At 37.4% G+C, this 24859-nt stretch overlaps 1 protein-coding gene across 4 annotated transcripts in view; it reads right to left on the minus strand.

Annotated features, from left to right (window-relative positions):
• PHTF1 (putative homeodomain transcription factor 1) overlaps positions 1-21945 on the minus strand; it is a 32578-nt gene extending 10633 nt beyond the window's left edge. The window contains exons 1-12 of one of the 4 annotated variants that reach the window (XM_058176914.1): positions 21862-21945; positions 16880-17116; positions 14911-14989; positions 14262-14318; positions 12424-12493; positions 11136-11294; positions 10258-10423; positions 7925-8059; positions 7519-7660; positions 6462-6647; positions 4495-4572; positions 3200-3418 (exon numbers count right to left, since the gene is read on the minus strand). In XM_058176914.1, the coding sequence (XP_058032897.1) occupies positions 3200-3418; positions 4495-4572; positions 6462-6647; positions 7519-7660; positions 7925-8059; positions 10258-10423; positions 11136-11294; positions 12424-12493; positions 14262-14318; positions 14911-14989; positions 16880-16905 (1317 nt within the window). In that variant the 5' untranslated portion in view covers positions 16906-17116; positions 21862-21945. Of the gene's footprint in view, positions 1-3199; positions 3419-4494; positions 4573-6461; positions 6648-7518; positions 7661-7924; positions 8060-10257; positions 10424-11135; positions 11295-12423; positions 12494-14261; positions 14319-14910; positions 14992-16879; positions 17117-21796 lie in introns of those variants that run through there. The other 3 variants (XM_058176915.1, XM_058176916.1, XM_058176917.1) reach the window with 3 other exon arrangements.
• Between the last annotated feature and the right edge of the window lie 2914 nt (positions 21946-24859).

A 24859-nucleotide genomic window follows, 5' to 3' on the forward strand; every position in this document is an offset into this window, starting at 1 on the left:
TTATCACCAACTCCTTATTGTCAAGAGAATGTAGGTCATCTGTATTAAGTACCATGGTAAATGGTCTGGTTTCTTCCTCTGGGTGAAAGTCAAGGGATGAATTGATGGTGGATGAATGAGGGGAGCCTCCTCCTGCTACTGGAAGCAGCAAAGGGGGGGATCTCTGTGTCTTTGGATATTTGAATGGATATTTTTAATGTTTGTGTGGAAGCTTGTTGTGAGATTTGGCTGGTTGCTGTGTTGGTGCCAAGAGCTGTTGGGGCCAAAGTGCTTCAGGATACCCAGCTTCTCCTTCCAGGGATTCATGGTAAGGACACTGAGAGGTTCTTGGTCTCATGTCTGGGAGGGGATTTGTTTTGGGGATATTATTTATTTATTTATTTATTAGATTTTTATACTGTCCTTCTCCCGAAGGACTCAGCCAAGTAAAAACAACAAACACGTAGACAAATTAAAAACATATTAAAAATCTGATTATAAAATGGCCAATTAAGATTTAAAACTAAAGTAAAACAATCCTAAAACCTCCTTAAAATTCCATCAAGCTAGCCCCGCACGGTGAAATAAGAAAGTCTTGAGCTCGCGTTTAAAGGACCGGAGGTCGGGGAGTTGACGCAACCCCGGAGGCAACTCATTCCATAGGGCTGGAGCCCCCACAGAGAAGGCCCTCCCCCTGGGGGATGCCAGTCGGCATTGTTTGACTGATGGCACCCTGAGGAGGCCCTCCCTATGGGAGCGCACAGGCTGATGGGAGGCTATACGTGGCAGTAGGCGGTCCCGTAAGTAACCCGGTCCTGTGCCATGGAGCACTTTAAAGGTGATGACCAGCATCTTGAATTGTACCCGGAAGACCACTGGCAACCAGTGCAGGCTGCGCAGGAGAGGTGTTATATGGGAGCATCGCGGTGCCCCTTCTATTACCCGTGCAGCCGCATTTTGGACCAGTTGGAGCTTCGTGGTGCTCTTCAAGGGGAGCCCCATGTAGAGAGCATTGCAGTAGTCCAGGCGGGAAGTGACAAGGGCATGAGTGACCGTACGAAGGGAATCCCGGTCAAGAAAGGGACGCAACTGGCGAATCAGGCGGACCTGATAAAAAGCTCCCCTGGCGACGGCCGTCATATCTTCTTCTAAGGACAGCCGATCATCCAGGAGAACGCCTAAGTTACGAACCCTCCCCCGGGGGGCCAATGATTTGCCCCCAACAGTCAGCGATGGTGTAATCTGGCTGTACCGGGATGCTGGCATCCACAGCCACTCTGTCTTGGACGGGATAATAATAATAATAATAATTATTATTATTATTATTATTATTATTATTATTATTATTATTATTATTATTATTATTATTATTATTTAATTTTTATACCGCCCTTCTCCCGAAGGACTCAGGGCAGTTAACAGCCAGATAAAAATACAATACAATATACAATAAAACCCATTTTAAAAACTTATTCAACCTTGGCCAAATTAAAACTATAAAAGACATGATATAAAACCCCGTTTAAAATCCAATTTAAAACCCATATTATGCCAGTCCTGCTCGGAAGAATAAATACGTCTTCAGCTCGCGGCGAGGTGAAGGAAGGTCAGGAAGTTGACGGAGTCCAGGAGGAAGCTCATTCCAGAGGGTAGGTGCCCCCACAGAGAAGGCTCTCCCCCTGGGGTCACCAGCCGGCATTGTTTGTCTGACGGCACCCTGAGGAGACCCTCTCTATGGGAGCGCACCGGTTGGTGGGAGGCATATGGTAACAGAAGGCGGTCCCGTAGATATCCGGGTCCTATGCCATGGAGCGCTTTAAAGGTGGTAACCAGCACCTTGAAGTGCACCCGGAAGACCACAGGTAGCCAGTGCAGCTTGCGCAGGAGAGGTGTTATATGAGAGCCGTGAGGGGCTCCCTCTATCATCCGCGCAGCTGCATTCTGGACCAACTGGAGCCTCCGGGTGCTCTTCAAGGGGAGCCCCATGTAGAGAGCATTGCAGTAGTCTAGGCGAGAGGTGACGAGGGCATGAGTGACTGTGCATAGGGAATCCCGGTCTAGAAAGGGGCGCAACTGGCGAACCAGGCGTACCTGGTAGAAGGCTCTCCTGGAGACGGTCGGCAAATGCTCTTTGAAAGACAACCGTCCATCCAGGAGAACGCCTAGATTGCGCACCCTCTCCATTGGGGCCAATGATTCGCCCCCAACAGTCAGCAGCGGTTGCAGCTGACTGTACCGGGATGCCAGCATCCACAGCCACTCAGTCTTGGAGGGGTTGAGCTTGAGCCTGTTTCTCCCCATCCAGACCCGCACGGCTTCCAGACACCGAGACAGCACTTCGACAGCTTCATTGGGGTGGTCCGGGGTGGAAATGTACAGCTGGGTGTCATCAGCGTACAGTTGATAACTCACCCCAAAACCACTGAGTTGAGTTGAAGCTTGTTCTTCCCCACCATTGGAGGGGTGGAGGCAGGCCATAACACTACTGTGGAGCTGGACATATGTTGATGTTAGAGATATGGCAAGAGACCGGGAGACATACATATTAAATGTTTTCTATAATGTGATAAATGGCTGTAATCACAGCTACCTTTTGGTTGAAGGCACTTGGTAAGAAATTTAATAGTGTATCAACAAATCAAGAATACTTTTTCAGTGCCCCCAAGTTAATGCTGCTATCCTAACACTGGAAAGACTACAGCCATAGTTCCAGATTCAAACAGGAAAAGCTGTCTTAGATTAGATGAAGACAGGCACACAGTACACAATAATAATAATCAGATGTTTTCCTGGATTCATTGATTTCCACCATATAAACCCAGGAAAGGCCAGCTTCTTTAAGAAGTCACCAAGAGATGCTATATAATGTCCGCATCTGTTCCAAATCACCTTATCTCCATACATATGGAATCTTGAATTTCATCAATGTATAATCAATGTCTGAAAATGTTTGCTTTAATTCCATATTCCTCTGGTCACACAATAGGTTACAGTAAAACTGAATTAGACTTTTTGTATTCTTGCTAGATGGTAAACCATCTCTATTGAAAAATCCATTTTATTTATCCAGATAAAATGGCACTATCTTATATAATTGGACAGAAATCCATAAAACACTAGTACCACAACTTGTTGCCAGAGAACATTCTGGAACTGTCCCTCTGACATTTTATTTGATTAAGCTACCATTACAAGGGGGGATGCTTTGCATCTTACAGACCTGCTGGAAAACATCATCCTTCAGATCTCGTTTGCTTGCTTTCTTATCTTTTCCTTTGGCTTCCTCACTGTCACTGGTGAAAGAGGATCGGTATTCTGGTCCATGAAGCAAATCATCCCACAACATATCTTCTGTCTCAGAGTCATGACGAGTACTCTCCGAATCTCTATGAGAAACACTACCACTTTGAGATTCACTACTATATTGGGCTTTGGACTCCTATGATGAAACATTCAGAAAATAATTATTGCAATCCTAATTCAATTAAAACCAATCACTGAATTCTTTATGACCTCTCTCATAACAAGATACTCAGGTGCAATCTTTTAATTTGTTTAGGTTACAATGGTGCAGGCACCTGAAGTGGGTGGCTATATTAAATCTGAATAATAAATATTTTTTTAAAAGCCCAGTCCCATGGAAAGGAGCAGCAAAATCCCAATACTTTATCCAACTTTATCATGAAAACTGTCTGACACAACTTTGCACTTGTCTCTTTATCTTTCTAAATACCACAAAATACTAGTGTTAAATATTCCAATTTATCAGTGCTAGAGAAAAGTTAGAATAAGCACTAATCAAAAACATTGCCCTGATAATACTATTATTGGTATGACAGAATAGATATACCTACTTCCTGATGTCAAATCCTATGAGTGTTATAGTGGATTATTGAACTATTCCAAAAATACTGAAATATTAACACAACATAAACAAAAACATGGAACATGGAACATGGAACATAGTTCTATGTAGGGATTACTTCTGAAACATAAAAATGCTGTTTGTAAATGAGTTTATGCCCTGCTCTACCACTTGTATTAAACCATGAATGTTCTACGCAGAAATATCACTCCGCAACAGCTGAGAAATGAAGGAAAGTTTCTTCAGACTATATAAGAACTTTTTTTGCTGATATAATTTGACTGCCTGTTGTTCAATTTCAAGGGCACAATTCTCAAGGACTCCTGAGATCTCAAATAAGAGCCTGGAAATTCCAAGCACCCACATATTCTGTCCTTATGTGAAAGTATAATGTGCTAATTGGTTTTGATTTAACACACTGCATAAACTCAGTTTTTAGGATTACCATTAAATGTGAGTCAGGTCACTATTGTCTATTCCCCCAAACATGATTAAAACATGGTTAATTGCCTATGTCATTCCAGTTCCACTCTCAGATGATGCTGAGAAGAATCTTAAATCAAAATAATACTTTTTTTTAAAAAAAGGATCAGCTGCATCCAGTAGCTTCACTTCGTCCAGGACATATTGTAATATTTAATTCTAAATACCTCTTGAGGAATTGTTAGTTCAAGTTCTGATTCCACTACGCTGTCCGAATCTTGCATAGATTTCACAACCTCCTTGACCTGCCTCAGATGACAAAAAAATGAATGAAGAATGTAGACAATGTAAAATGTAGACAATATTCAAAGCAAAAAAGATGTCATACACTGTATCAAAAATACAATATTGTATTGTATTGTATTATTCAAAAGACAAATCTATGTGTCTATAAGTAGTCCTTGCTTACCAACTGCCTTGTTTAGTGACTATTCAAAGTCATAATGGTAAAAAAAACCAGTTTTGTAACCAATCCTTGCATTTATGATTATCACAGCATTCCATGGTCATATAATCAGCCTTTGCAAACTTCACAATCACCTTTCACCAAGCAGAATTAACTTTTTCTTCACATAAAAGTGAAATTGCAAAGTAATGTCTGGCTTAACAACTGTGGTGGTTTGCTTAATGACAAAAGTAGAAATGACATAAGTCAAGTGACTTTTCAATCAGTCACCACAACACTTAGTGATTGGGCTGACAATCCCAATTGTGATTGTGATTGGTAAACGAGGACAATATATATGTACATAAGGATCCAAATCACTGGGCTCTCTTGTTATAGCTATGAAGAGAATCCACTCTTAGAGAAGACCTTCACTCTTCCCTGTTTTTCAACTTTCTGTAGTGCTGCCTGGAGGAATACGATGGGAGAGATCCTTTCTTGCAAGTGACTTAGCATCAGGATCTTTTAGGGACTAAACTATTTAGGCACTTGTATATATAAAACCTCGTGGAACCTCCTGGTCAGGTTGGGAGAGTGACAGTTAGTAAGAAAAAAACAATATACATTCCTAACTAGAGATGGATCTTTAGAAATACTCACCAAATAAAAGAGACTACATTTCTAGATACATTATTTTGTTTTGGAACTGTTAGTTATGAAGTTATGAAGGGAGACATACAACATCCAAAAGGGAGACATACAACACTGGACCTAATCCTAAATTATACTCAGAATCCCAGCCAAGAACTGAATGTTATAGATGCTGTGAATATGATTTCCTCCCTGCATCACATTGTTATATGAATTATGATAATTAAATATCAAGATCAATAAACACTATTCTTCCCATAATACACAGTTAAACTGGAATGCAGTGCTGGCAGGTATGGTAATATTGGCCTATTTGGATAGTTTTAAACAGGGAGAGGTTCATGGCAGATGAGGTTATCAGCGACTATCATTTTTTATGGATGTTTACCATATCCTGAATCATAGACAGTGTGACTGACAAATGACAGCGGAAGAAGGGTTGATGCTTTCCAGACCATTTTTCTGAGCTCTACACATACATTATCTGATACAAAAAAACTGGGTTACACGAGCCCATGACCTCATCCAGCAGAATTCACCTGAAATGCATAGGCAAGTATGTCCAAGGCAGTAATACAAATCAGTTAAAATATAATTCCAATGATAATTTTGTAGTGGTACTAAATGGCTCTTTCTGCCAAATCTTCTCCGCCCAGCAGCAAATGGTGTTGCTTTTAAAATGGGCTCTAAATGGATACAAATGCTAAAATATCTAATCTTACATTATTTATTTAATGTCAGCACTACTATATTTATCTAAATCCATCTAGAAAATAGAATATAGAGACACTGGACAATAATTTCTCAGTTTGCTTCCAGAGATCCCTAAATAAACACCAAGGGGTATAAATTATAAACGTGACAGAATATAATCTACAAGTTCAGGGTTAGGGTTAGGGTTAGGCTTAATAATTATTACACTTCTTTTCTGGTGACCTGCAGATATGGGTGTATTAATTAGTAATTCTAGGAGTTGCTGCTTCAACACAAGTGGAGCACACAACAATTGAGACTGACCTACTCTCTTTCTTAATTTGATTAAAGTGAAATGCATTTGTTGCCTAAGTTAATGGGATAACAGTTTTTGATAACACTTACCTGTGACACTGACTGATTTGTTGAAGCAGATGGAGAAATAATAGAAGACTTTTTGCCCTGATCTTCAGTTACAATTATACTAGGGCCACCTTCTACACTTCTGCGCAGCAAAACTACCTGACCCGCATTATCTGTTTCTTCCTCACTTGACAACTCATCAGAAATGCCTGAATGTCTAGAAATAGTCTAAAAGAACATTAATCAGGATTAACACAAAGTGGATAAGACAGTTTTACATTCATGCAATCTATTTGAACCATAGTAACTAACCAACAACAATTTATTCTGTAGCGCCACAAACAAAATATATATCAACACAAACAAATCTATACTATAATACAATGTTACATGCTACATGGCTACCCAATTTAGAAATGATTGGTCTAATGACATGATTGAAAAACTCCTCCACAAACACTCCAGTTTACACAATGTAGGACAACTTTATGGCTATGGACTCACCTATCAGTTTTCCTGCAGGCAATTCCATATATACTTTCATTATTATGATTGAGAAGTAATGTTAAATTATGATCTAGTACTGAGTTTTGAATCTTTTTATCTCTGAAACACATACCATTCTTTCAGCCTAGTTTAACTCATATAACCACTATGAGAATAAAATGAGGAAGAGGATCTAAGTGCAGTATGCCAAGCTTATTTCTTTGAAGGAAAGTTGAAACAAAAATTTTAAATGTTTTTTTCTCCTTCCTGGGTCCCAACTAGGTCTTATATTTTAAGAACTTATAACAATCATTTTAATCCAAAATGCATTGTTGAAAGGAGTTAATTTTAAGTTTAGTACAGAAAAAATACTGTTTATTTTATCAGGCAATAATCTAACTATACAGAAATTATAGTATGTAATTGTATTATATTTTATTTTCTATAATTAAATGATAGTAATATTATCTGTATCTACAGTATAATTATAAAACTGTTTTGGAGAGGTTTTCAATATTTTTCAAAATCCAGATGAGTGGGTAAGATTTAATCTGTGCACTATTGAAAAAATCTGACATTTGCATCAAGCAAACACATCAAGTTCAAACTTTACCTGTTTTCTATCTACATTTAACGGCATTTCAGAATCCTTCGATCGCTGAAAACTATGTTCAGATCTGGAGATCCTGCGTTTTATACCACTGCTATGCTCTGTTTCAGTCCCTTTATCAGCTACCCGTTTTCCCCTTTTCATCCTATGGAGGGAAATGCATGTCTTCCTTATTCACACTTTTAAAATCAAGACATAATTGAGAAGACACAGATTTTTCCATGATTTCAATCAGTCTTGAAGAATCCAGCAGTTCTAGAAAAACAATTTGGCAGGCCCTTTCCAGAAATGCACATACCTGGCCATAATAAATTACATGATGTAATATTGGAGCAAGATCAAAATCAGAGTTAAAATCCAGTTAAAATGTCAGTCGTAACTTCTAGACAAACTAATATTACCAACGTACCCTTCCCTGCTCCTTCGGCGCAATACCGAATCAAACAAGCCGCTGATCCTGGATGAGGACTCCAAGGGCTCCTCGCTTCTGCTGATTTTGTCAGAGGAAGTATAGACGTCACCTCCTGCAAATTTGCGTGTTTTTCTAGATTAAAAAAAAATAGCATAAATTTGAGTCTGATAATAAATCTTCCCCTCTTCAGAGCCACAGAATTTTTAGCATATCTGTAGCAAGGGATATAAATATTACCAGATGCCAATTATGAATAAAATACATATTCATAAAGATATGTCTTTTGAGATTGCCATAGGATTTAGGATGCTAAAAATACCACATAAAGGAATTAAGTGTCTATGATGCCCAAAGACACCTTGTAGGGGAGATAGGTGGCATAAAAATCTAATTAATAAAATAAATATGTGCATATGCCCATTAATACAGGTACAAGAAAAGAATCTATAAGTCCAGAATTTGCTGTATCAGGGAAATGGGAGGTTTCTAAAATAATAAATAAATAAATACATATTTATGCATGTAATAATGAATATGAGACTTATCCCAAACAGTTTCTTTTCACTTGATTCTAGACTGAATTGATTCTGGTATTTTCTAGTGTTTTGTACTAGATTTCACTTTCACTACTGCATTTGTACATTTTCTGAAAAATGTTAGCAACAAAGTATGTTAAAAATTCCTCCATGCATGAAATGAGGAGCGTTTAAACTATATAGAATTAACTGTAGCTAATATCACCTTTTAATTTTCTGTCTAAAAATACTAGCCATTAAATTAAAAACTGATGAAGTACTATGAAGGAGAAACCCAGATCTCTAACAATGCCTCTAATGATAAGAGGGAAATATATATTTGTTGCTTCACTGATAAAATATCTGATTACCATATATTTCGGAGTATAAGACGCTCCGGAGTATAAGACACTCCGGAGTATAAGACGCTCCAGAGTATAAGACGCACCTTATTTTGGGGGGAGGAAAATAAGAAAAACAAAATCTGCGTCTGCCTACCAGCATCCATCAGTATTCATCTGGCTAGCATCCTTGCAGCAAACAGCCTGGTCAGCTTCAGCACATTAGCCTGATTCAGCACAAGCAGCTGATTGGTGGGTGGATGACATTCCAGAATACCTTCAATCAGCTGTTCCCAGAGGTGAACTTTAGCAACAGGTTCACCGGTTGTGAGCACACATGGGCCTTTGGTGCAAATAGCAGCTTCAAAAATGCAGCTGATTGTCGCAGGGCGCTCCAGTGAGTACAGCAGGGGAAGTGTGGAACCGGTTCAGTAAGGCAGTAGCAGTTCCGGGTTGCCATTTTGGCCTTTGTGCCTTGCTTTTTCACCCTCCGAAAGCTCCATTTCAGAGGCTGCCTTTGCAAAGAGAAGCTCCTTTGCAAACAGATCTTTTGGAGGCTGCATGAGAGGCTGCATTTTCAGCCTCCAAAAGTTCCAAAATCTCTGCTTTAGAGGACGTGCGGAGGCCAAAGGGTGAGGGACGGCAGGTGGGCGAGGCTACATTTGGTGTATAAAGTCGCATCCAAATTTTCACCCTCTTTTAGGAGGGGGGAAGTGCATCTTATACTCCGAAAAATACAGTATATCCCACATAGAGCTTATGTTAGTTACTGTTCTGGAAAAATTAAATATGAATTATTTTCATCAGTTTTTTGTTGATATAACACTCTAAATATCTCAGAACTCAGTTACCAAAGGAACTGCTTCTTCCTCTATACATCTACTTACATACATACATAGTTTATTGATTAGCCCACAGGCCACATCAAATTCATCTACTTAAACTTTGCTGAGTATATTTTGCTAATTGTTCCTAACCTACTCATATTAATCAATCAACAAAGATAGAAAAAAGCTATAGCAGAGCCTGTTTGAAAAAATATTCTGAGATTAAGCAAGATTTTCCATGAATTATTTCTGCAAAAAATTAACCTAGTATCCCCTTGATCTTTGTTGACTTTTTAAAAAAATGCTAAAGCAATAAGCTGATTGTTTTTATTATTTCATGATTTTGTATTTCATTCTCATGCATATTATCATTTTATGGAATCTGCTTTGATACAATTCTACTCAAAAGTATAAATGTATCAAAGTGGTATGTAAAGAGCGCAAATTAGTACATATCTTCAAATTAAATATGAAAGCTGTAACTTATTAAAATCTAGGTAAAACAAGCTATTAGCAATAAAAATCCAAGCAAAGACACAATTCATATCATGCGTATTATAAGAAAAATGGCCGTTAGGCAGGATGCAAAGAAATATTCTGATTTGAAGAGGAACATTCCTCCCAAGCTACAGACATTCATCCCTCACCTCCTTCTTCGACCAACACTGCTCCCATCACTTCCTGAAGATTTAGATAACTGAGTAGATACTATCTGACAGTGCACAGTTCCCATGAGTAGCATAAGGCACAATGGTCCAATGATTTCACTTGCACTCACTATTGGCATTATGGAATATAATGTAATTGCTACAACTGAAAACAAATGTATATGAATTATCTAACAAGTAAAAACAGAAATTGTACTACACTTATATATAAATGCAAACAATGTAAAAAATGCTACATATAAAAATTGCATTGATGAAAATGTTGCGATACTTCTAAAAATAGAAGAAATTTAATATAATAGCCTCCAGAAACTATTGTATATGTAACCTTAGCACTGAGTTTCTCCTTTGCTAATTGTGTGCTGAAAAATATAAATTTAGGATTTATTTATCATGGACAGATATTTAACATCAGACCAACTATTAACTGTTACTCTTTTCTCCCATGAATCTTTCTGAGATCCAATATTAGATGGTACCTTAATCTGCATTTGCTGAGATCCCTTCCTCAAAATTTGGCATGATACAAATTATGACTATTTGAAATGGAAATAGATATTGGGGCTATCCAAAGCCTTCAAAACAGGAATGTTTTATATACAGGAATGGTTATAAATGCACACATACGAAAATTTACACAAATTTACTTTAAAAAGTATAAAAACTTAGGAAAATATATATATCATATATAACAAAAGAAAAAACTAAGAAATAGACAAGAAAAAAAGAAAAAACATTTAAAGAAGTAAATCCAATTTTCTTTGTAATCATTACTAGCATGATTATTATCTTTTCCACCCTGCCAAAATACTTACCTGAGTTTCCTTCTTAACATAATTTTTACTACTCCTACTCACCTTGTAGGAGGTACAGTACTAACAGCCACATAAATATACGCCAAGAAGTGACTTGTATCCACCACTGACTAAAAAATGGGAATAATATAACTCGCACAATTCCCTTCCTTGTAAGTGATGTCCAAGGAATTTCAGGTTTAGCTTTGGCAAATGTGGAACCTGAAAATTTTGGGTAATGAAAACAAGTACTTCAGAAGATAATCAAGAAAAGTGCATTAGCTGTTATTTCTTATTCAAACCGAGATTCTCTTCGAAAATGAGAAGTGTGAGACAAGAGAACTGTGAGACAATTATCCAGAATTTTGGTTGGACATTCAATATTCTGTTTTCAGTTTTTGGATGATATTTGGGGCAACTTTGGAAGCTCTAAACAGAAATTTAGTTCCAGCACCAAGTTGAAATTTAATCCATACAAGTCAGATTGCTGTTTTCAGGTCTGGTTTAGCACTGGAATGGAAATGCCAGGATGGAGGTCAGATTGGGAAGCACCCACCTCTCCGCTTAAGAAAAAAATCCAGAAGATAATGGCAAAGGACTTTTGCCCTATTGCCAAGAAAGTTTCATGGTCATGTCCATGAAACAAGCAAGAGTTCAGTTTTCCTTTAAAGAGACTATACATTTAAGAAATCTAGTTAAGAATTGAATGCTTAGTCTGTTTTGGATGGGGATACACTGTTTTTGAAGAATATTTTCTGTTCCAGTGTATCTAGGATTCCTTGTGATCTTGCATTGACAAATAGTCAATGTAGAAGTACTTCTGTAAAATTTTGGCAGATGTACTACCTCTCCAATTTTTTGCAGGAATTTATGCATTACAAACATCTTAACAAAGATTATTTTTATAATATGCTCTACATAAGGACACTGAATATTTCAAAATTTCAGCTAGGTACAAAACACAGCCACTAGAACATTATCTTCAGAGGAATGTAATTTGCAATATTGGGGATCGCCAAGAAGTCTGACTTTACCAATTTTACATAGGATCTAGAAATATTTTGTTTTGCTTAAATATAAATCTTCACTACCTTTTAAAATCTCTTCTGGTTTAATTTGCTTTTAATTATTCTAAGCTGCCATGAAAATCTAAAAAGTACAACAGACATTTTATTTATAATAGAATTATAAATAAAATAAGACAAGTACTAAATACTATCTATCTATCTATCTATCTATCTATCTATCTATCTATCTATCTATCTATATGTAGAATAGGTATCACTAACTGCACAGAGTATAATGTTTTGCAAATTTAAAACAAGTGATTAAATTTTCAAATGGTTCATACCTCTTATTAAATCAACATCTATCAAGTCAGGCTGTATGTGGCCTTTCTTTCTGGGTTTGCTTTTGAAGCCCTGCACATTTAGTAATAAACAATTAGAATATTTTATAATTAATAGATTGTTTCCCTGATCTCACATAATACATATTTTATTACAATTACTCTTTCATAGTCATGTTCATATGTTCATATGGGAAGCACAGAATAACTTTCTCCAATTCCCAGCTCTTAGGGTAAAAAAGTAAGGAGTCCCTGCAGATTTTACTCCGTTAGCCATTGCTAATTCTGGTGGTGGGGATGCTAATCTCCATTTCAAGGCCATTGAGCCAGCTTTGTCCAAAGACATTTCTAGCCATGTGGCCAACATGACATCGCACAGCACTGTTACCTTCCCACCAAAGTGGCACCTATTTATCTACTTGCATTTGAGCACTGTTATCTTCCCACCAAAGTGGCACCTATTTATCTACTTGCATTTGTATGCTTTCAAACTGCTAGGTTGGCAGGAGCTGGGACGAGGACAGGAGGTCATCCCATCGCGTGGAGCTCGGGTCTCAAACCTGGACTGCTGGCTTTCCATTCCGCATCTTAACTGCTAAGCCACCAAGCTCTTTGAGTATTTGGCTTGAAAATTCTAGAAATTGTTGTCCAATACCACATAAAGATCAATCACACAGGGCAATGCTCTATCAGAGAATATCTGGCATTTTTTTTTCATATAAAGATATATGAGCAAAGTCATCATTGCACAATAGATAAACCTCATTGGCTACAATACCGCCACTGCATTTTAATTTATAAATGAATTCCCGCATGCCTTTGCCATTCAGAATCTATCTGAAAAAAGCAGTACACTTATACACTTATATCTTATACAAGATAGCTTGCCCTGCCAGTGTCAATGAGGGTAGGGTTTTCTCCCTGGAAGTTCCCTGATATACTATAGTCAGTGTATAGTTTTCTGCCTGATTGACTTGTTTTGATCCCCGCTTATCTGGTTGTTGGAAAGCATGTGTTCTGATCTTTTTGTTTCCTTTTTATTGGTGTGGTTTATCTCCGTGTGTCTATTGATGGTTCAGACAGCAGCAAGATTTCATAATATTTTCTCCCCTCTATAGCCACAGACAAATATCAGCTTAACTATTACTTAGTACTGTAGTTTGAAATGCAATTGTTTTCAGAATTTTGAAAAATTAAAGATGTTCATATCTTATTCCACAGGTGGATACTTTCCATCAGCAGAATTATAAACATCAGATACAGTCTCTGACACTGACAATCTCTAATTGACAATTTCTCATGACATTTGACCATCCATAAATATTGCATGGAAGAAACTAAAACAAGTTTTAATTTGTATCTTTCATGTAAACTTAAATATTAATAAAAGCTAGGATTTTCGTGTTCTTCACAGAATGTCTGCTGTTTAGAATCATAGCCAAATATCTTTTTTTTTAATCACACTTGGTTTTCTATTGGATTCCACCTTATTCCCAGTCAGTCTTTCGGATTTCTCATAATGCTTCTCCTTCAACTCAGACCTTGATTCACTTATGCATCCAAATACTCATCAAGCACAGTACTCCCACTTATGACGATGAGGAGGTATTGTGGGACTGTCTTCAACAATTGCATGGTAGAAAGTCAATGAATACTTTACAACGTTCCACTTTAATTAGACATGAGCAATTTTAAATACAAAACGCTATATTCACTGAATCCCTTGTATTTTACATGCCATTCTATTTGTTACATACAACATATTTCACCCATGTCATTCCATAGGCCGTACAATAAAGAATTAAGAAGTTCAACAAAATTGTCAGCAAAAGTTTTTTTACCTTCATCTCAGTCTGTTCTATGGACTTTTCCCATATTTGTTGATCATAAGCTCCAATCTGAAAAAAAGCAGCTATTTCTCATATATTACTTTTACCTTCAACACCAATGTATTAGTAAAATAATAACATTTAGATATTTATATTTGAGGATTTATAAATATTGGCATAGAAATTTGATAAATAACAATAAATTTAGTGAGTTATTTCCTAGAATTCTTCTATTTAATACTACAGATATAGAGAGCAATAATGGATAAAGCAATATTTTGGAGAGATTTTATAGATACATTATTACAAATGAAGAAAGAAACAAATGTAGTGTTTGCACAACTGCTTTACTGAATGTAAAAATGAAGCACAGAAAATACACATACAAATCTTATAGTGGGTGCAGCTAAAATAAAAAATCCTAAATTATGTCTGAAACCAAGCAAAAGAATCACTCCAAATATTTTGACAATAGCTCCAATGATTCTTTGTTTAAGAACCGAAGCCCAAACATTTGAAAGTACCCTGGTTGGCAGTTTTTAACAATGGTTTAAACAATGTGCAAATTCTAAAAAAAACAACATTCCACAGTTTAAAGCTATGATGTAATCTTAACTACAGAGCAAATATATTAAGCTCAAAAAACAAGCCTAAATCTGACCTTTTTTTGGTACCAAGCGATAGCATCTTCATCGTTTGAAGCCATTTGGTATCTCAACTGCAAACTCAACTGTGCAGACCTAAAGAGAGTTTATTATAGAAACATAAAATAGAGATATCAATAACAAGTATTCAAAAGCAAGTTACAACATTCCCAAATTCATTCCTTACCTCTTCTATTAGATAAGAAATGCATAGCTTAGACTTTTAAAAATATGTTGCACAATAATTCTGTATATTTTTAGTAGAAATATGGAAAGGGATGCAAAATCTCTTTATAAGCAAGATCCACTCTTTTATTTATTTATTTCTTACCTCTAAAGCCTGTAGAGCAGAGGTCTTCAGACTTTGCAGCTTTAAGACTTGTGGACTTCAACTCCACAAGTCCATAAGTCCACAAGTCTTAAAGCTGCCAAGTTTGAGGACTTCTGCTCAAGTGATGAAACGTAAAATTTGTTACTACCGGTTCTGCGGGCATGGCTGGGGGCGGGGTGTAATGTGACTGGGTGGGCGTGGCCGACTTTTTTTTTTTTTTTACTTTTAAAAGCAGTTTTTCTACAGCCTCTTCAGCCAAAGAGGTTGTAAAAAATGCTTTTAAAGGGCTCTGACGATCCCAGCTGAGTTGCCTGATCGTCAGAGGCTTTTGTTTTCTTTTAAAAGCATTTTTGTTGCCTTTAAAAAAAAAAGCCTCTGACAATCAGGCAACTCAGCTGGGATCGTCAGGGCTTTTTAAAAGCTTTTTTTACAACCTCTTCAGCTGAAGAGGTTGTAGAAAAAATGCTTTTAAAAGGCTCTGACAATCCCAGCTGAGCCGCACGATCATCAAAGGCTTTTTTTTTACTTTTAAAAGCATTTTTTCGGCTGAAGAAAAAATGCTTTTAAAAGTAAAAAAAAAACCTCTGATGATCACGCAGCCCAGCTGGTCAAGGGATTTTTGTTACCGGTTCTCCGAACCACCTGCTGCCATCGCTACCGGATCGGGTGATCCAGTCCAAACCGGGAGCATTTCACTCCTGCCTCTGTTGTAGACCAAGGTTTCCTTTAGAGAGGTGTGCAGTGAGTCCAGGGATGTTATGAGGAACCTTTTACATTGTTACAATAAACCCACCTTTCCCATTAAATTGATTTGTGTTCATTAGGCATTTGGATATTTAGGAGAGGTGTATATATTAAATTACACTAAAGGTGGTAGGGGGGAGGATGGCAAAAAGTTTAGAAATCCTTGCTGAGTGTACATGGCTGGTATCATAATGTTATCACCAGAGTGGACATAACTAAATTTTCAGTCTTTTTATTGTGGACTTGGAAAGATTAAAGAGCAAAATGAGTGCCTTACATTCACAAATCATTTTATCCTTTTTTTAGTCCCAAATGAGAAAGATTTGGGGATTGTCAGAATATAACTGCGGGTTTCCATGTGGCCAATGAACATTATTCACCCTGATTGAAACAGACATGTTTTAGGAAGTAATCATCCCTCCTCCATCCCCAGTAATAGCAATAGCACTTAGACTTATATATCACTTCACAGTTCTTTACAGCCGTCTCTAAGTAGTTTACAGAGTCAGCATATTGCCCTCAATAATCTGAGTCTTCATTTTACAGACCTTGGAAGGATGGAAGGATGAGTCAACCTTGAGTCCGTCAGGATCGAACCACTAACTACAGAATTCCCTCACTGGCTGGAGAGGAGAGTCTGGTTATCTGTTAAGTCATTCCTCCTTCAGTTACCCTCAATCCTTAGCACTCCTCCTGACCAACTAGCCTTGACAAGTGAGTGATTCAAGCTCTTTTAAACCCTGCCATTTTAACGTCAGGGCCTTCTCTGCCTTATCCTTTCCGTCACTGGGTCTAATTCCCCACAAAGTCTTAACCTTTTCCTACACCACTTCCCCTGTTGGTTCTGGCCTCTTAAGTGATCAATCTTCACTTCTCCCACAATACCTAAAAGAGCAGCTCCAGGACTCTACCTTTCAAAGCCTCTTCCTGTTACCATGGAAACAGAAGGATGCAGCAGCAGAGAAGGCTCTCAACTGCTTCTTCCTGGATCATCATGTTGTGGCAGACAGCATTAGCCAAGTGCTGCATCCACGGAGCCTTTAGTGCAGTTCTGAAGGAATGTGGCAAATACTGCAACTGATCAGCAAACTAAGATACAGGCAACTGTACAAAGGAGGTCCAAGCTGTAGGCTGCAGTGATGCATGTCCTGGGAATTAACAAGAATTTAAAGGGCAACAGTCATTCATGGTATTGGAAAAGAGGGACGGACATTGCATCAATGGCAAGTGGCAATTGACAAAGAGAAGGGGAAATTAAAATTAGCCTGGGAGGCCAATGTTGTCTGATCACCAAACCTAAAAAAGTGTTTAGAAAGAACTTAAATGAGATACATTTCTAATGCAACATTCCTATACACTTTTTCTCAAAACACATGCATGTTAATGAAACATCAAGAAATTCAAGCACATACACATTTGCAAATTGTGGGGATCAAGAAAGCAAGTCAAGTTTGCTTGTCTATGCAGAAGAATGGTATATTACAAAGGCTGGAAATTAGGTTCCCTTGAAATTTCCCCAAAAAATGAGCTGTTACAATATTTAGAATAGAATAACAGAGTTGGGAGGGACCTTGGAGGTCTTCTAGTCCAACCCCCTACTCGGGCAGGAAACCCTATACTATTTCAGACAAATTGTTGTCCAATCTGTTCTTAAAAACTTCCGGTGTTGGAGCATTCACAAATTTTGGAGGCAAGTTGTTCCATGATTAATTGTTCTAACTGTCAGGAAATTCTTCTTAGTTCTTTTATTTATGTCTATACCACTATCTGCTGATGACAGAAATTCATTTTGATACGACTGTGATATAACTATAAAGTTTGGAAACAAGTAATGATAAAAAGCATCCTGGAACCATTCATTTTTCTTCTTAAAAAAGATGCAGGTGGCCCCTTTACTCTCAGACCTGGCTACTACATCTTATTAGTAACTTTGTTCAAAGCAGAACTTAAAGCAGAATTTAAACACAAGAGACTCTTGTCTTGCCTTTTAAAAATGAGGAATCTAAAGTTCCTCCAATATTATTATCATTTGCAACAAAAATAACCATGATTAAAGATATTGAGAGTAGTGTTTTAACTCCATAGAGTCTTCATTCTTGCTCTAACTTTCTTGTTCTATTTTTTCAAAATCCCTGCATTTTATTTATTTATTTGGTCCTTCTCAGAGTAGGGAGCTATACATTTGATATTAAAGTTATCGGAACTCTGAAGAAAGAAGCAATGCAGAAGCCAGAATAATTTTTAAAGCAATCACACTATTTTTTAAATATAAATCTTGGTCAAGAAGCTAGCAATAGGGATACGAAAAAGCCAAACAATCTTGTGAAGTTCAATTATTCAATTCTCTGTGTTTATTTCAAGTCTATTACCAGTTGACTTGTGTTGCTTCCTTGCTGTGAATGCTTCCAAAAAGGAAGTAAAAGTAAACACATTTAAGTAAATTCAGAAAACAAACAAACACTCCCTTCCACTATCTAAAACTTAGATAACTTCTATCTAAGATCTGGCTTTGTTTTATAATCCAATGTTTTGTTTTGTTTTTCGTTTCTTTTTTGAAGTACGTAAAATGGAGGCAAAGTCTCTTCTACATTTTAACCCTACCTGTTCTGAAACTGGATATATAATGGCCCTTGTGCAGAAATAACACTCCAGAAAATAGGATTCTTGAATTCTATTAGATGGGAATTATAATATTAGCTTATATTATATCTACTCAGAAGATTTGACTTCCCACAATAATGGCCATCTTTTTGGGGGGGAAAAATAACTCTGGAGAGTGGAAATGAGAAGAGTTACGTTTTACAATATTGCAATTTTACTAATGTTTATGTATTTTTATCACTAGTATTGCTAATAGTAGTAATACTAGTAATAGTAGTAATAATAGTAATAATAATTCACCAATCTCATGTTATTGTTAGAAAATCCTTCATTGATGGTTGGCCTCTATGTGTTGTTCTGATTTTGCTGTAATTTATTTTCATATTCTTCTCTAAGGAACTTTAAACATAAAGGCTCTCTCAACAATTATGCATTTTAACAGAATAATCCTTACAAGTAAGGTAGGCTGAGAGTGAATAAAACTTGTTATGACCAATCTGGCTCTCTATAGACCAGGCTGATACATTTGTTTTACCTGCTTTCATTATGTCATTTGCTGCATGTGTATGTGTGGGGGGACAGGGTTAGTTTTTATATGGTGCTCATCTTTGAATATGTATTGTGAAAATTAATGTGGACATTAATTTACAATCCTGAATAATTCAACATTTGTAGGTAGCAGAATTCTATTTTTTTTTAAAAAACATTTTTATTAAACATTTTTCACCTTTAAAAACAGAAAAAACAAAACATACAATAAAAAACAAGACAAACATAAAAGTATATTGTATTTTTATAGCCTTCTGCATTGGCATATATATTCAGCTTTTGTAATTAGCTCTTCTATTGTACCTTTTTATCCTTTATAACAGCTTTAACAGCTATTATAATCATACTATGTATATTTACATTATATTTACATAATTAGTAATATAACTTTGACAGCATTTAATAACCTTAGTTTTTGTTTGATCGATATTTATTTGAAACTTCTATTTCTTATTTTGGTGTCTGTTTTTGAGCCACTTATACAATCTATTCCACACTTTATAGTACCCCGAATCTTCTCTTTCTTTTATTTCCATAGTCATTTTGTCCATTTCTGCACGTTCAAGTAGCTTTCTGATCACTAATTACTCTGATGGTATATAAATCTGTTTCCAGTTTTGTGCGAGGGTAATCCTAGCTGCCATTAATATATGTAGTATTATATATTGCAAGTTTTTTTCCATTTTTGGGTCTAATATTCCTAAAAAGAACAGCTCCGGTTTAAGTTCTATCTTTTGTTGCGTAATTTCTTCCAACCATCTCTTAATTTTACACCAGAACTTTTTTGTATTGGGGCACATCCACCACATATGGCAGTATGTTCCTAATTTGTGGCTGCATCTTAAACATTTGGGGGATAAATTTGGAAAAATTTTGGCCAATCTCGCTGGGGGCAAATGCAATCAATAAAGCATTTTGTAAAGATTTTCTTTGTAGGCTACTGCCATCGTAAATTTGTAGTTAGCAGAATACTATTATTTCCATATCATAGTAGAGAGAAGCAGGAGGGAGGGTAACAGTTCAAAATAAGACTGTATGGCTGCTAAAGATATAAATAACATTTTATTAACTTCTGGAGAAAAGTTTTGCACCTACCTTTGAATACAAATAGTATAACGGTAGCATTTTTAAGCTAGGGAGAACCATGAGGGTAACTGGGATGAAAGTTCAAAAATGCTAAGTGTGTGTGGGCATATAATCCAGTTTTTAACCAGTGGGGTCCCCAAAAACAAAAGTTAAGTCAAACAATAAATTATAAATTGATACACCATCATTGTAAGTTGATAGTCTTTTGCACAGTTAATTTTACAATCGATAACATTAGTCTTTAAGTCACATTTAAATGGGTTCAAAGAACTTCATAAACCAGTATCTCATTTTAAGCCTATCTGATTTGTAATCACCAAAATGCACAGATGCTGCTGCTCTAAACAGGCTGATTAACTTACACAATAAACTTAATCTTTGTCTTTGGAAGTCTGCAGTATTAACCGTATGCAACTATCCCTGTAAATCCTTTTCTTGTAATCGTAGTTGCTGAAAAACTGAATATGTGCATGGGCCATAGAATGTTTTATTATATAAATATTAACTTACTCAGTAAAAACCTTTCTTCTTTGAAAGAGAAGAAAATGGGTAGCAAATCACCTCAATTTGGATATATAAATATAAATATATTAGTGTTCCCTCCATTATTGTTATGGGTGCTTGCTATAATGAACTAATATGTAATATATAATATGATAAGGGTAGAAGAGCAAATAAATCATTTCCATCACTCTTTCAAACATGTCCAAGATAAGTCATCAAATGGTCATAAATATATTAGATGAATTTAATATCTTGGAAGACAGTTCCTATCTGGGACTAGGGCAAGAATAAGCACATTATCAGCAAAAATGCACATCAAAGTACTCTTAGTAAAGATGCCCAAAATCAAATAGATAACCAAACAGGTTTCTGAGCACTGTTTCAATTAGCCTAGGTAAAGGAAATTATCTTGTTTGTTTGTTTTCAACAATTTGAAGTTAAGCATGTAAATTTAAAATACAAAAGGAGGATAAGCTTATATATTTGACCTATGACTTGCAGTTGCCAAGTTTGAGGGATGGCATAAAACTCCCAAAGCAAATCCAGAATGACCTTTCATGCGTTGTATCTCAAGGGAGTCTTGTGCATTGGAAATCAATGCATAGTTTTCAAGTCAGCAGCCCATTTAATGAAACCTCTTCACAGCATCAACGAATATACCCACTTGCCACATCAAGCAGTTCTTAGGGCCACATCTGAACTGAAGATCTGCGAGAGGGATGTTGACCCCGTAAATTAACTGTCCCCCTTCCTTGTTCAGTGACCCACAATCCTAAATCTCCTTCCTCGACTTCTAGCTTTCCCCACTGGCTCAATTCCTTTAAAGCAGAGGTCTTCAAACTTGGCAGCTTTAAGACTTGTGGACTTCAACTCCCAGAATTCTCCAGCCAGCAAAGCTGGCTGGAGCATTCTGGGAGTTGAAGTCCACAAGTCTTAAAGCTGCCAAGTTTGAAGACCTCTGCTTTAAACCTTTCCTTTCGGCGTTGCTATTGTAAGCCCTTTCTGTCCTTTAGTTGATCCCCGCCCTCCAAGCCTCAATCTTTTCCTGCATCGGCTCTAGCTCCAGACTCTTCAACCGCCTCGTCTACCTTTAATTTACAAACGTCCCAAGAGCGCATAGTCTTCAGGCGTTACCATTCGGTCTCTTTCTTACCGTTCCCAAAAAGGCGCCTGAGAGAGAGAGAGAGAGAGAGAGAGAGAGTCGGCGTCCTTTTTTGCTCTGGACCATCCAGTTATGACAGGCAGCATCAATCAAATGTCGCATCCACCGATGCTCCTTTTCGGTATTTCGTTACGGAAAGGAGGCAAAAGCAATCAAACGCCGAATTTGAGATGTGATCCGGAGGAAAGGCCGATCAGGGGAGCGCGTTCTGTGTGAGTTACGAGGCAGATTAGGTTCGCCTTTGTATCGAATACAGGGAACGGCGAGGAGGCGTTCTGTACTCCGCGAAAGGGTAGGAAGGCATGGACTTTTAACGACTTCAAAAAACAGACAAACCCCAAAATACTTTTAGATGTAACAGGAGTTTGAATTTGGTTTAGAGCAGGGGTCTCCAACCTTGGCAACTTTAAGACTTGTGGACTTCAACTCCCAGAATTCCTCAGCCAGCAAAGCTTGGAGACCCCTGGTTTAAAATCCAGGGTATGCTCTTAAAAGAGCAAAATTTAATGTGACAGGTTAAAATCTATTAATGAAGTCCTAAATAAGGGTTTGGAAACTTTTCGTCGATAGAGGTAGAGATAGATGCAGGTAAGGATTTTATGGAATTAACCATGCAAAGGTAAAGCATGCAAACCATTCTCGGGTTAAAAATCCTAATTCCATACAAATAAACGAGGGGACGTGGGTGGGGGAGTAAGAAATACTTCATCAGTTAAGCTAACAAATGGCCTGTTCTTCTTTATTTTTCCAAAAGTAAATGTTTGTGCAAGCTTAGACTATATTTTCTGCAAAATCTCAATAAAAGTCTTCTAATTTTTATAGGGAAGGGAAAATAAATCCTCTGAGCAAAGACACATTGAACACTTCCCTAATTCAATCCCATTTAATTGGAAGAGGCAAAGATGGATTAAACAGCTGATAGCTTTTTGCTGTCTCAGATCCTGTTCATATCCTTAGAATTGAAAAGCTGGAAAAAGCAAATAGTATCAACCAGTATGGTTTTCCTTTTCCTCAAGGTGGTGGGAATTCCATTTCAATATCTCTATTTTTAGTCCCATTCCAACCATTCCAGCCTGTTCTGGGCAGTTGCAATGGAGGCAGAGACTCCCTTGCAGGCTTCACTATTTCTGTTGGCATGAGAGAGGAGCCGATGCACCTTCATCCTATGCGCCAAGTAACTACATCTGCATTATCACTCCAAATTCTCTAGGGAACCAAGGCCTTTGGTCTGCAAGAGGCAAATATCACTTATGCCAGACTTGGGCATTTTGCAGCCAGAAGGCCACATTTGGCTCTTTGATTGTCCCTGTCCAGTCTGCAATAGTGGCGACAAGTGGAACAGCAGCGACCCTCCACAATAGTTCATTTCTCATGTGTCTTTTTGGGAAAATTAATTGCCATCCCCTGAAAGCTGATGGTGTCAAGCACACTTGTTGCCTATGTTATATAAATCAACTGGAAGTTTACACTGATACCTGGGTGATATTTCAAGTTTTTTTTTAATTCCATTAAATATCCAATTTAATATCCAATTTAATGTCCGCCACAAAACTAAAACTGAGGAAGTGTCCACTGACTGACACCCATCACCTGCACCATCATCTGCACTCCCATTCCAATTAGAAATTCCATAATTTACCTTGCTGTATGTGTTGGTGGGTATCAATTTGCATGTTTGTCACAGAGGTCACAGTATTGTAGATGGGTAAATCTCAATGTGGATGTTATAAGAGACTAAACCATAGGGTAGATAATAGCACTATATGCAGTGATATCCCTATAGTATCCCAGCCATACAAATGCAGATGTGGGCCCTACAAATTCTTAAAGCTTCATACAGATTATTACCATTAACCCTAGCCTGCTTCATTACATAATAGTCTAACAAGTAGTGATGGAAGAAAAAAAATTCTCAGGTCTCAATATATACATAGCAGCTTTATCCATGATTAAATCCTGATTTAGGTTCACCAACTGTTTATCTGACACTGAAGATAGAGGGAGCCCCTCGTGGCTCCCGCGTGACACCTATCCTGCGCAGACTGCACTGGCTACCTGTGGCCTTTCGGGTGCGCTTCAAGGTTTTGGTGACAATCTTTAAAGCGCTCCATGGCATAGGGCCGGGTTACTTACGGGACCGCCTGCTGCTACCGAATACCTCTCACCGACCCGTCCGCTCCCACAGAGAGGGACTCCTCAGGGTGCCATCGGCTAGGCAGTGCCGTCTGGCGACGCCCAGGGGAAGGGCCTTCTCTGTGGGGGCTCCCACCCTCTGGAACGAACTCTCTCCAGGACTTCGTCAACTTCCGGACCTCCGAACCTTTCGTCGCGAGCTCAAAACACACCTATTTATTTGCGCGGGGCTGGGTTAGTTTTTTAAATTTATTGATTTTAATGGGGTTTTTAGTATTTATATTGTTTTAATAATTTGGCTATTGAATAAGTTTTTTATGTGTTATTTTAAATTGTATTTATATGTTTGCTTTTAATTGCCTGTGAACCGCCCTGAGTCCTTAGGGAGATAGGGCGGTATATAAATCTGAAAAATAAATAAATAAATAAAATAAATAAGAGTAGACAATTAGACCAGAGGGGCTACTTTCATTATCCCTTTGATTTCCATAATAAAAGGTCAAAGTCAGTCCAAAAGGAATATCTATAAATGCCTGTCATCCCTTCTGTGATGGTAATATTAAGAGTTTCGTTATATTGTCCCCTACTGGTTATTATATCAATAACTGTTCTGAGGCTATTTTCCATTTCATATTCTTCTCAGCAAATCTCTAAACCCCAGCTACTGTCAGTAGATTCATGCCTCATTACCCAGGAGTCTCTTGAAAGCAGTAACCATAGATAAACTAGCATGTAGCAATATATGTTTTCTACTTTTGTCAATTTGGACAGTAGGGTTGCTCTCAGGTGAAAATGGATCATCATCTAGTTTGAGCTTGTTAGCTTACAATTTTCAATATTAGAGATGCTAGGAAAC

This window comes from Ahaetulla prasina, chromosome 3 (assembly GCF_028640845.1).
Source record: "Ahaetulla prasina isolate Xishuangbanna chromosome 3, ASM2864084v1, whole genome shotgun sequence".
NCBI lineage: Eukaryota > Metazoa > Chordata > Lepidosauria > Squamata > Colubridae > Ahaetulla > Ahaetulla prasina.